Source organism: Corvus brachyrhynchos, unplaced genomic scaffold (genome assembly GCF_000691975.1).
Source record: "Corvus brachyrhynchos isolate BGI_N302 unplaced genomic scaffold, ASM69197v1 scaffold369, whole genome shotgun sequence".
NCBI classification, from domain to species: Eukaryota; Metazoa; Chordata; class Aves; order Passeriformes; family Corvidae; genus Corvus; species Corvus brachyrhynchos.
In genome coordinates, this window is record NW_008246055.1 from 811,632 (window position 1) to 823,929 (window position 12,298).

Sequence of the window (12,298 nt, forward strand, 5' to 3'; positions counted from 1 at the left end):
GAAAGAGTACTGTACATGGTGGGATTATGGTTATGGCTATAAAGGGCCATTACAATAAGAGTCCTTTCTACTCTGGAAGAAAAAGTGTAATTTTTTTAAAACATCTGAAATAGCAGCTCAGAAGAGCTGTTAGGTATCATCCCACATCCAAACCTGGTATATGCTGTTGCATTAGATGTGAAACAGTCAACCTTTTATCTTCTTTGGCAGCTTTCTGCAGTTAATTGGAAAGAATTTGGACTGATCCCAACTTGGCACACTCCTAAAAGTGACCTGTCTCTATTCATAGTAGATTATATTTATTTTTAAGTAGGTAGGGGTTTTTTAGAATCAAGAAGACAAGACTCTTTTTCTGTGTCAAGGAGGTCAGAGTTACTCAGCCATAGAGCATTAATGGTTAATGAAGTCGTTTATCAAGTCTTGGCCTGAAAAGTAAATCTTGAAGAACAAAACCCAGTGAGTGGATTGTGATACCTGATAAGCAGACAGCTTGGAAAGGGAAAGGCTGCCCTGTGAGTATTAAATACCACAGATGTTTGGGTTTGAATTCATGCCTTTGAGAATCCTCTGGCCTTGCTGCAGGTGCCCTGAGTTAACTTTAGTGAGTGATGCACACTAATATTTGTACTAATTTGTAAAATCAAAGTTGGAATTAACTTCCTCATGTTTTCATCTTTGAAAGAACATCTTAAGAGACTTGGCAAAGCATGTTTCATACCATAACTTCTGTGTTGAGGATTTTACCTCTAATAAATCAGCAGGCTCTTAATCCCAGTCAAGCAAATCTTCAGCATCTGTGTATTATTTTACTGCAGTTAGGTTGTTCTGAAAGCAGCAGAAAGCCTTGATTTATGCTAGGAAGCAGTTTGGGTTTGAGGGGACTTAGGAGATGCAGGGTGTCTGTTGACACTGATCTGGACACAGGATTAGGTTTCAGGCTTATATACCATAAATTACTTATATTGCTATTTATGACTGAAAAGGAAATCTCCTTTTACCACACAGTTATGCCCTCACTGAAATTATGATGGATTTTAAAGATGATGCATCTCCTCTAAGATTTGACCCAAGCCAGAGAAGAGCAGGAAGGTGTAATTCAATGAGTAGTCTTTGGAGTTGGGTATTTGTTGTTTTTTGAATAATACAGGGCACATTCACTGTGGCAGCTGCTGCTGCATGTCCCCAGCCTTGGCTTTACCTTTGGGAACTTTGAGGTCTCTGAAGCACATTGTATTAATGATATAGCTGGAAAAACAACATTCTTGTGAAATTAGCAAATGCTGCTTTGTTAAACATTAATTGTGCTGGTTTTCAAATCTAATTTCTTGGAATAATAGCAGTTGAACAAGTCTTTCCAACATCAGCAATCATGAGAAAGTTGTCATGCTGATCCCGGTAACTGAGGAAAACACTAATGCAGGGTAAAATCTTCTGAATTTGTTCAGTTCTAGTGGTACACTTTAATGCTGTCCAAATTTACTGTTCTCTCAAGCTACAGTGTTTTCACAGATGACCCTGAAAGGAGTGGAGTGTGAAGGCTAAACTTAATTTTTCTCAATGAATATAAACCAAAACATTTGGATTTTTTCTTAGCCCACTCGGGTTCTGTTCATTTTCACTAATTTACTACTTTGAAAAGCAACTGCCAAACTGAAGGAGATGATTTTCAGTGTCATTAGAGAAATACTGTCAAAAATAAGAGAATTAATACAGATTAGCTATTTGTAACTAGTTGCAATTTTCTGGAATCCCCCCCAAAAAGTTGTATTTTTGCTCAGCAGTGTGGAGTTTGGTTTAATAGGTGCAGGCTGTGTGTGGACACTTCTCAACACAGGGTCAGGTTTCGGTCTCAACCATGTGCAACTGTGATTTGTTACTGGGAAATAGCAGGTCATTTTGTTTCACATTCTTTGGCCACGTTCTTTGGTTTAACTAGAGGGTACCATTAAATATAAAATGATTTACCATGATATTCAAAGGGCAGGACCTGTATGCCTGGTTCAGTTTTAAATGGCCAATACAGTGGTAAATGCTTTCTAGTAAATTAGAAAGATCTGTTTGAAAAGGTGATATTCTATCTGCATGGAATAGTTGTGGAAAGTCACAGAGCACTGAAAGGGATGTGTTCAGAATGCTGCTGAACACAGGCTTTGAGTGGGGTTTGGGTAGGAGAGGCTGTAAATCAGCAGTTCAGAGTAGCCAGGAGAAGGAACAAAGGCAAAAGCAAAGATACCCTGAGTGTGAGAGCCTTTTAGAAAAAAGAACTGAAGTTTAGTTGCCCAAACAGCTCACAGAAGTGTGAAAAATGTACAGACCAGGTATGCAAATAATTCTGAGGCTTGCTTGAAGTGTAAATTTAAATCTGTTTTGATGTTCATTATTAACTCTTAGCCTATTTATCATCATTGCTTTTCCACTGGAAATTCATTCTAATAAACAGTTGACTGCCCTGAATATTTTTTAATTCCTTAAGTGTGGGGTGGGGGGAAAAAATCTTAATTTCTGCTGGACTGAAACCAAGGCTTTGTCTCTCAGCTCTGTTCTGTAGTGACACCAGTTTTAGCTGCAGACCTGACAGAACACAGAGGGTGAGACCTAAAGTAAGATTCTGGACATGGGGGTTCAAGGCTTGGCTCATGCTTTGTTTCAATGGATCTCTCCTTTGCCTCAGATTGATGTGTTTAAAAGTACAAATAATTTCCCTAGTCAGTGATACTGTAAGTTTTAAAACCCATAAATTGTTACAGCTTGCTTAAATAGAAGTTCCCACAGAAGTTCCTTGCATTAAATAATGCAGGGTAGCAATGCAAAGACTGATTTCATTCATTTGGCTAAAAGAAGCAGTAATTTTAGTAGTTTTTTGAAATGACCTAAGGAGTCACTTCATTCGAAATGCTGACACTAAGGCACCTCCAGTGAACTCCAGAAAGCAGTTCCCAGTGTCTCCAAGCAAGCACTGCTCTGCAGCACGGTGCAAATGCTGCTGATTTTTTGGTACTAGGAGCATGAAAAATTAAAAAGTTATATATTTTGTGTGTTTTAAGGAGTGAGCTAAGCTATCCAGATCCAGTATTGATCATGAAACTGAGAGAAATGTGTAATTGTCAAAAAAACCCCATCAGAAATAGGCAAATACTTGCACTCAAACCCTTGCATGCAGAGCAAAGTGCTAAAGCTTTATTTAACACCTGGCTGCCCAGTAATTCAGTGGCTTGTGTAAATTCTGTGTCCTTGGCTGTCACCATTGCATTTTAAGCATTTAACATAGACTGTGGAACATTTAATTAACATTTAATCCCCAGGCTCTGGATTTGTGTGCTTGTTTGATCTGAGAAATGAAGGCTGGTTAAGATGGTGGTAATTGTTACCTTCAAGTGTTTAAAAGCCGTGAATCAATCCTTGTAACTGTATCAGACCCTTCTGGGGGATACAGGGATTTCCTTCCCAGTATCAGTGTCTAGCATTCCTTAATGTTTTCAGGCTATCTGTAACCATGATCCCAAGAACATTTGTGGTTCTTAATGAAGTGGAAGTCATTGGTAATGACATGTTTCTAAGAGGTGGAACTTCTCAAAAGCTTCAAATATTTGCCTTGGATTAAAATTTCTTACCCTGGTGATACTGATCCCTCTAAAGTTTCTGAGGGGTTTAGGAATTCTCTAATCCCATGATACGGGCAGGACTTCAGAGGTAGAAAAAATACTACCCCTTCTTCTCAGGTCCTGGCTGTTTGTTTAGGTGTTCTCTGTCCTTAAATACAAGTGCCAGTGAGACTGTAACAAACAGCAAATACAAGGCCATGGTCATTTTTAGTGACTCAGTGTTGTGTCCTCTGTGTGTAAAGGTGCAAGCCACAGCTGCCATACAGAGGAACAGGTATTTCAGTCAAGCCAGATCTCTGCCCCTGAGTATGATGTTAAATTGCAGTAGTTTATTACCTTCACTAGGTCATGGCCGTCTAATCCCGTGGGCTGGAGCTTTGACCAATAATTTATCTACTGGAGCCTGTTAGTGTTCAGCTGCCTTCTCATGTTTCAGTTCTGTAATCCAAAACTTGTTAAATTACTGCTTCTCAATGTTTTGTATTGTATTTCTCAGGCAGAATGTGCACTTGGCAGTTCATGCTGAGAACTTCAAGTCAGAAATTGTCAGTGTGAAGGAGATGCGGGATATCTGGTCGTGGATCCCAGAGCGATTTGCACTGTGCCAGCCCCTCCTGCTTTTCACCACCTTGGAACATGGCTGTAGTCTGAGCAGGTAAGGAAAACCTTCCTCTCTCTTCTCTGCTGTAGGGCAGAAAGGAGCAACTGGTGAAGTGTTTGCTGGATTGACAAAAAGGACATGCTTAGTCAGAACTTGATCTGAAGAATATGATTAACACTGGAATATAAATGTGACAAATTCCTGTTGCTTACAGTATTTGACTGGGATATTTCATATGCCAGAATATTTTAAACTGTTCAAGATCAATTGGAAAAGTCAAACTTGGATCAGTTCACAGATTCTGCTAGTCTGAGTCTGGTTCTTTAAGGGTTTGAATGGTTTAACTCAGTGGCTGCTCTGCAGGCGCTTTTGATAGATAAACACATTCAAATTGGTGCAAGGAGGAAGAGAGCTGGAAACTGGAAATTACCTATGTGTCTGATTGGTTTGATTTTTTAAGTGAGATAAACTAGATATGAGTTGTCCTGGCACTTGGTACAGAAGACTATAACCCTGTAACTCCTAATAATGACTGTGCCATCAGCAGCTGAGGTGCTGAGGCTGGGAGTGACCTGCTCTCCCAGCCTCATGTGCCTATGAGGAAGAGCAAAAGGAAGCAAAGAGAATGCATCCCGGTTAATTTCCATGAACACCTAAAGCCCTTCAGACACAGGCATCAGTCCTCTAGGTTGTTTCACAATCCTTTAGGTTGTTTTAATTCAAAATGCTGTAAAATGCTGCAGTCGATCTAGGTAAGCTTCTAGTTATTCTTCAGACATAAACTGTACAGGGGACTGGGTAGAGAACAACTGCTTAATAGTATTCATTTACACTCAGCTGTATTATTTACATGGACTGTATAAAGTATTTGCAGGAATATTCTTAGTCTTCAGATGTTTTTTGCCATGGCATCAGTTGGAGGAGGTGGTGGTGCCTGACATGATGAGGAAAGGAGCTGCAGCTGGTGGCAGTCAAGTGCTCACTTGTTTGTGCTCTGCACTTCAGGTTCTATTCCCACAGCGAGGGACATGAACCAACTCTGCTCCTCATCAAGACAACAGCAAAAGAGGTGAGTGAGGCAAAAGACAAGTGATTAAGTTGGGGTTTGGGCACTGTGTAATGCTGTATTACAACACACAGCTGTTTACAATAAAATGAATAAGCAAGGTTTGGCTTTGGTTTTTTAAGAACCCATGCTTTAAATTACTCTATTTGTTGGTTATAGGACTATGCCTTCTTGGGTAGACCTTGCAAATCAGGTCTTGGTTAACTGCTTTTTCTCTTGCAAGTAGTGTGGAGTGATGGACTAGAGTAGCTCATTTTGCTCTTGGACAGACTGAAATGCAGAATCAGAGGGACAGAGTGGGAATTGTGCTAAAGTTATGATTCATAAAAGATATTTTCATTTTCTCAAGGACATGAGGAGAGAATGTAGCAGAATTTAAATGGTATGAGTAATGTTGAACTACATGATGTGAAAACAAAAGCCTTAGCTTCATCTCATTCTTGATTGGGAAAAAAATAAGCCAAGGAAGCTCTGAGAACCTGAGGAGGAGTGCACACAGGTGCCTTATTTCTGCTCCTGTAATGGTGGTGTTGTCTGTGCCACTGTACATGACTTCCAAATATTCTGTATATAACATTAAGCTGTTATTGCAGCCTGTGGGCTTTATTCCTGCCTGTATCTCTGCAGGATGACTGTCCATGGATAAGCCCATTTCTACTCTTATTTACATCTACCTAATGCTCACCCTCCGGGCCATTTCATAGTTCTGTGGTTTCAGGCCATTCAGGCCTGTGTTGAGATGCCAGTGGCTTATAGAATGTCCCTGGTGTCTACAGGGTAGAGGGGGAACAATTATTTTGCTTCTTGTCTTGGAGCCTGTCAAAAGTCTGGCTTTATAAGGGATTCTGGTTTTTATAAGATGGTTTGTTTCTTACCCCTCTAAAAACATGTATTAGCCAAAAAAAAAAAAAAAAGGAGAAAAATATGGGGAGTTTTGTTTTGTGCTTATGGATTTGGAGGGTTTTTGCAAAGGGTTGTTCATCCTTTATTCATATATCTATAGTTAACTTTTAGAATGAAGAAAATTTGCCTTCTGATTTTCTGCCTCTCATACGCATCAGGCACATCACATCAAATGGACTTCTGGGTCATTTAGATTTAATTCTAAATCTAAATTTAGATTTAAATCTAAATACAGATTTATCTATACAAAACAAATCTGATCTTCAGTAATTTTGTCCTAGGAGCTCTGCTTGTAATGCTCATGGAGGCTAATCAGCGAATGTACCTTAGAACAAATCTGTATAATCCTAATTGTTTTTCTCGTTTCTGTGGGAAAAAAAGCACAGATGCTTTCATCCCACTCTTGGAGCTTCATTGTTTCCTCTGTGTGCACTTGGCAGGGATGTGCATTGCTGGTAGCAAAAAGTTCTGTGCAAACAGAAGGCTCCAGAGACCAGCTCAGCCCTCAGAGGGTGCTTCTCCTTATTGGGAACTAGTGGCCCCTATGTGGTTTGAGTGGCTGCTCTAAATATCTGAGCGAGTTCAGCACTAGCTTAGCTAAGCTGGCTTTAACCTACACTTTGAAGTGTAAGAAAGCCACCGAGGGCACTGTTTGACCAAAAAGTGTTCAGGCAGAGGTGCTCGTACTGTAACTTGGGACAACACTGCTGCTGTGGATGCCAAAGTGAGGGAGTAGGAGTCAGGCTGTACAGGCCTGGAGTGATCTATGGTTTGGTACCTGGGGTCGTGTTAGAAAATTTCTCCCTTAAGGCATCAGCGGTATGAAATAATTTATGACACTCTTAGGATTTAGAGGTAACCACTGGTAGATTAAAGCAGTTTAAATCTGTCTTTAGATATAAGTACTTGTGCTGCTTTAATCTACTGATACAGAGACTCTGAAACTCAAACTAAACTTTAGCCTGCAGTGTTGGCCTCTGAAATGTCAGTGTCAGTGGGAGGAAAAAGGGGAAGCCTGACTGTGCTTTCTGTGCCAGGTCTGTGGGGCTTACCTGTCCACTGACTGGAGCGAGCGCCGGCGAGGAGGGAACAAGCTGAGTTTCTTTGGAACTGGGGAGTGCTTTGTGTTTAGGGTGAGTAAAAATTTATTGTTGCTGCCCAGTACCAAGACAGAAACCCTGTACTGGTTAACTTCCACTTAAAGAGGCTGGATTACATGCCTTCCTAGTTTATAAAGCTTCTTGAACTCTTAATATGGAGGAAAAGTTTTGCTTGTAAGTTTTCTGGTGGCTCTTTCTCCCCTTGCACAGAATATTTTCTTAAAAAATCATAGAATCATCAAGGTTGAAAAAGACCTTTAAGATCATGAGGTCCAATCGCCAACGCAGCACTACGGTCATGTTCACTAGTAAACTGTGTCCCCAAGTGCCACATCCACACGTTTTTTGAACGTTTCTGAGAATGGTGTCATGGTTTGACACTGGCCAAACGCGACAAAGGCCGCTCACTCACCCTCCCCTGCTACAGCTGAGCAGAGGAGAGAAAATTTAAGGAAGGGTTCATGAGTTGAGATAAGGACTGGGAAAGAACACTCCAAAGGCAAAACAGGCTCAACTTAGAGGTACAAAGTAAATTTATTACTAACAAAATCAGAGGAGGATAATGAGAAGTGAAATAAGCCCTTAAAACACCTTTTCCCCCTCCAACCCCTCCCTCCTTCCCACTGACAGCGGGTGGGGGGTTTGGTCAGTTCGTCACCCGAGGGTTTGTTCCGCTGCTCAGGGAGAGGAGTCCTCCCCCTGCTGCACCGTGGGGTCCCTTCCCACGGGAGACAGTTCTCCGTGAACTCCAACGTGAGAGTTGCCATCTCACGAGCAGCAGCTCCCTGCGACCTGCTGCACCGTGAGTCCCTCCCACGGGCAAACAGTCCTCCAGAAGTGCTGCACCGTGGGTGGGTCACTCTTCCACGGGGTGCAGTCCTCCGAGGCCAGGCTGCTCCAGCCTGGGAGCAGGGCCCGCTCTCTGCACCGGCTCTGCCCCCGGATCACAGCCTCCTGCAGGCATCCACCCGCTCCGGCGTGGGGCACTCCCCCAGGGGGGGCGCGGGGCTCCCCCCGGGGATCCCCAGGGGCTGCAGGGGCACAGCTGCTCCACCATGGTCTCAACACGGCCTGCAGAGGAATCTCAGCTTCAGCACCTGGAGCACCTCCTCCCCCTCCTTCGTTATCACAGAGGCGTTACCATCATCTCTACCCGGCCCAGCCTTGGCCAGTGCCATGTCCATCTTCAGAGCCATCAGGGACTGACTGCTGGACATGGTGGAAGCTTCCAGCAGCTTCTCACAGAAGCCACCTCTGTGGCCCCCCTGCTACCCAAAACCAGCCGTGCAAAACCAATTCAGATGGTCAATCTACCCCTTCCCTGGGCAGCCTCTGCCAGTACCTGACAACCATTTCAGTGCAGAAATTTTCAGGATATCCAATCTAAACCTTTCCAGGCACAACTTGAAGCCATTTCCTCTTGTCTAGCTCTTGTTCACTGGGGGCAGAGCCTGACCCCAACCGGCTCCACCCTCCTTTTAAACAGTTGTAGAGAGAGATGATGTAGAGATGAGAGATATCATAAGTTAACTCAGAAATTATTGCTTCATTTCTTCAACCACCTAAAAAGCAAAGGAATAAAGGATTTAACATCGGGCCTAAAAGACAGGTTGATCCAATCTTTACTGCTGACTGTGCAGGTGGAGACTGAGGGGCTGGAATGTTCTTTTCTGAGCAGAGCTCTGTAGTGTGTGTACACTAACGTCAGCTCTGCCCTTCTCTGCCTCTGCAGCTGCAGCCAGAAGTGGAACGCTACGAGTGGGTGATCATAAAGCACCCAGAGCTGGCCTCGACTGGATCAGAGACAGAAAACCACACCCAACCAGCTTCCAGCACCCTTTCTTCCAGCAGCATCCCCTCAGACCCCTCAGATCGCCTTTCTCCCTTCTTAGCAGCTCGGCACTTCAACTTGCCTTCCAAAACAGCCTCCATGTTCATGGCTGGCAGCAGCGAGTGCATCATTGTAGGTGAGTCAGTGTGAGAATTCGAGCACAGATCCTTCCCCAGCTCTTCCTGTCCACCTTAGATACATGGTAAATACACCTGACCCCTTTATCTATTTCAGTATCACTACAGGTAGAGATAGAATTGCCCAAAACCTGACGTCATTTCCCAAGCAAAATTTTCTGTGGGAGAACTTGCATACAAGTGTTTTAGAGAAGAGAGTAACTCATGGCTTTATGCACAGCCATTCCTTCATACTGCCTAATTCACGATGAGAAGTAGTTCTCAAAAAGGAGCTTACTTTGCATCAAAAGTTTTGAAACACAGAGTAAACTATAAAACATGTTAATTCTCCAGGAACTTTATTGGATCTGTGGTGCTGCTGACTTTGGCAAAAGTCTGCTTAGTAAAGTTGTCACCTAAATGGGATTTACAAGGAACAGATCTAAAATCATAGTTGAGATTTTCTCAAAAATCTTTACTTGACATTTGTTAGGAGAGCAACCAGCCTGTAATTTCCTCTGTAATGTCAAGTGTTGGCTAATCTCCCACTTAGCAGCATGTGCTCTAATTCCATAAAATCATGGAATTGTTTAGGTTGGAAAAGCCCTCTAAGACCATCGAGTCAAATCATTACCCCAGCACTGCCAAGGCCACCACTAAACCACGTCCCTGGGTGTCACATCTGCATGGGTTTTGAAGACTTCTGGGGGTGGTGACTCCACCACTGCCCTGGGCAGCCTGTTCCAATGCCTGGCTGCCCTTTCAGTGCAGAAATTTTCCCAATACACAACCTAAATCTTTCCTGGTGGTTGAGGCATTTTCCTCGTCCTGTCATTTGTTCCCTGGGAACAGAGCCCGACCCCCACCAGGTTCCACCCTCCTCTCAGGGAGATGTAGAGTGTCATGTGTCCCACCAGGTCCTCCTCTCAGCCTTAGGTAAGGGAGTTGCTTATATTTACTGCACTGTGGGTGGTAATAGAAGAGATACAATGGCTTGGGTAGCAGAGACATAGAAGTGAATGTTGTACACAGCTCCAGCTGTGGACCAGAATGCTCACCCTTCTGATTCTTCACATGGCTTTAGTAACTGTTCTTTGACAGCTGCCCAGTAAGCAATTGGGAATCTTCCTTTTTGTTCTCCTAACACATTTCTGTCTTATTTTATTTTCGCTTCTCTGCGTTTTCTGACTGAGATCTTTGTGAACCTTGACATAGACCCACACATAACAGAAATGCTTTTAACTCTTATGTGTTTTATAGGGAATTAGAAGACCAAGCCAGTGCTGTTACTTACTGATCTTGTTCTTCTCCCAGCTTTGATTTTTGACTGCTAACAGAATTATTTGGTTTTCCTTTACTGGAGGGAAAATTTGCAGTTGTAGCTTCCAATATCCCCCAGCACTGAAATACAAATCTTAAATGCAGGTAGTTTTTGTTCTTACTGAGTTGCATTACTTTTCTTTATTATTATTAAAAGAAATCATCCAGTTCTGATATTATCATTCAAAACCTATGCATTTGATCCCATACTGTTACACCTGAAGACAACAGGCACTAAAGTCTTGGTATAGCTGTTTCCCGTGCCAAGAAATGCAGAGACATCATCACCCTGTCTTTGTCTCTTCCCAGGAGGTGGTGATGGCCAGGCTCTGTACCTCGATGCAGATCTGAACCATGGGAGAACCAGCCACTGCAACACTTTCAATAACCAGCCACTGTGCTCTGAAAGCTTCCAAATCTCCATCCTGGAGGTGTGGGGCTTCAGGGACACCATGAATGGTTGATGTGACTATCATTAATCAACTAGTTTTTCAGTTGTCCAAGGATTCCCAAGGTAAATTCCAATGCAGGAACTAAGTTAGAACATCCTTTCTGCTGGGCTCAGTGCTGCAAGTCATTCCTAAGTGGTGCACTCGGATGCAGGCCTAGTTGTTTACTCTTATTTAAGACAGGTCAAGGTGAAGAAATGTATCTGATTAACTCCTTGTCCCTTTACCTCTAGAGATCTGTATTCAGGGACTGTTGGTAAAAATGAAAATGCGATGGGTTCAGACCCATGCTAGATGGATACAGATCCCAGACATGGGACAGGTTTGAGTCCACAGCCCCTCAGAGGCACAGCCCTGGCTGAGCTGTGCTGCAGAGCTCTGAGCCACTGGCACCAGTACCTGGCCTGAGCCAGGAACATCAAATGTCTGCTCACAGGGAGCACTAGTAACCTCAGATTTGACATAGAACGAGTAGTTCATTAAATCACTGCTCTCCTATGAGCAGACTTTGTGCAGACAAATCAGTATCATTAAGTTAGGAAGCTCTTCATTCACACCAAAACCATGATTGTTGATCTTCTTATACAAAACCTTTGACATGTTCCAGTTGCGTTTGTTTGAGCAGTCTGCCTCTGAGAAAGGCGTCCAAGCTGGACAGTGTTATCTCCCAAGTCTTGATTTTGTTTACATTCCTGTTCCGTATCAGAATGATGACTTCAGAGTGACTCCCTGTGTCAGGCAGCTGAGAGCCAGAGAGTATCTGCAGTGCTCAGAAATCTTCCTTTCCTCATCTTTCCTGGGAGCTGAAATGAAGCTTTAAATCTGAAAATAGCTGTGCTGATATCCCTGTGTGTTCAGGGAATTAGACATGGTGATAACCAGAACTTAATTGTCTCCCCACAAGTGAAGAAAGGAAGGCTGGAGGGAAATCTGGGAGTGAACGAGTGTCCCGGGAGAACTGGAGGCAGCACTGTTTCTCCAGATGTCTTCCCAGTGATGGGATCCTTGATGAGAAGTTAACAGTTTCAGTCCTGTATGTTGTGGCAGGGTTTGGGTGATGCAAAGAGGCTTTGCTCATTCCTGAGCATTCCTATGTTCTCTGCAGGCCTGCCCTGTGGCATGTGATGTCTGGAGGCAATTCCCCAGTGTCTTTATCCAAAAATTGCACTAGCTGTTGTGGAACTTCTCCCACATGAAGCACAAATACATAAACATCAATGAATAGTCCAGAGCATACAACAGGATGCCCAAAGCTTCAGTGAGTAACTCACTAGTAAGATTTATCACAACAGGGAAAAGGAAGGGAAAGA

At 43.1% G+C, this 12,298-nt stretch overlaps 1 protein-coding gene across 7 annotated transcripts in view; it reads left to right on the forward strand.

The window, feature by feature from the left end:
- The window catches only part of TBC1D24 (TBC1 domain family member 24), a 31,796-nt gene that overhangs the window by 16,907 nt on the left and 2,591 nt on the right, over positions 1-12,298 (forward strand). For all 7 annotated transcript variants that reach the window (XM_017745725.1, XM_017745731.1, XM_017745726.1 and 4 more), the window contains 5 exons: positions 4,099-4,257; positions 5,209-5,272; positions 7,210-7,305; positions 9,005-9,239; positions 10,849-12,298. The exon at positions 10,849-12,298 is cut by the window's right edge and continues 2,591 nt beyond it. In XM_017745725.1, coding sequence (XP_017601214.1) covers positions 4,099-4,257; positions 5,209-5,272; positions 7,210-7,305; positions 9,005-9,239; positions 10,849-11,003 — 709 coding nt within the window. In that variant the 3' untranslated portion in view covers positions 11,004-12,298. The remainder of the gene's footprint in view (positions 1-4,098; positions 4,258-5,208; positions 5,273-7,209; positions 7,306-9,004; positions 9,240-10,848) is intronic.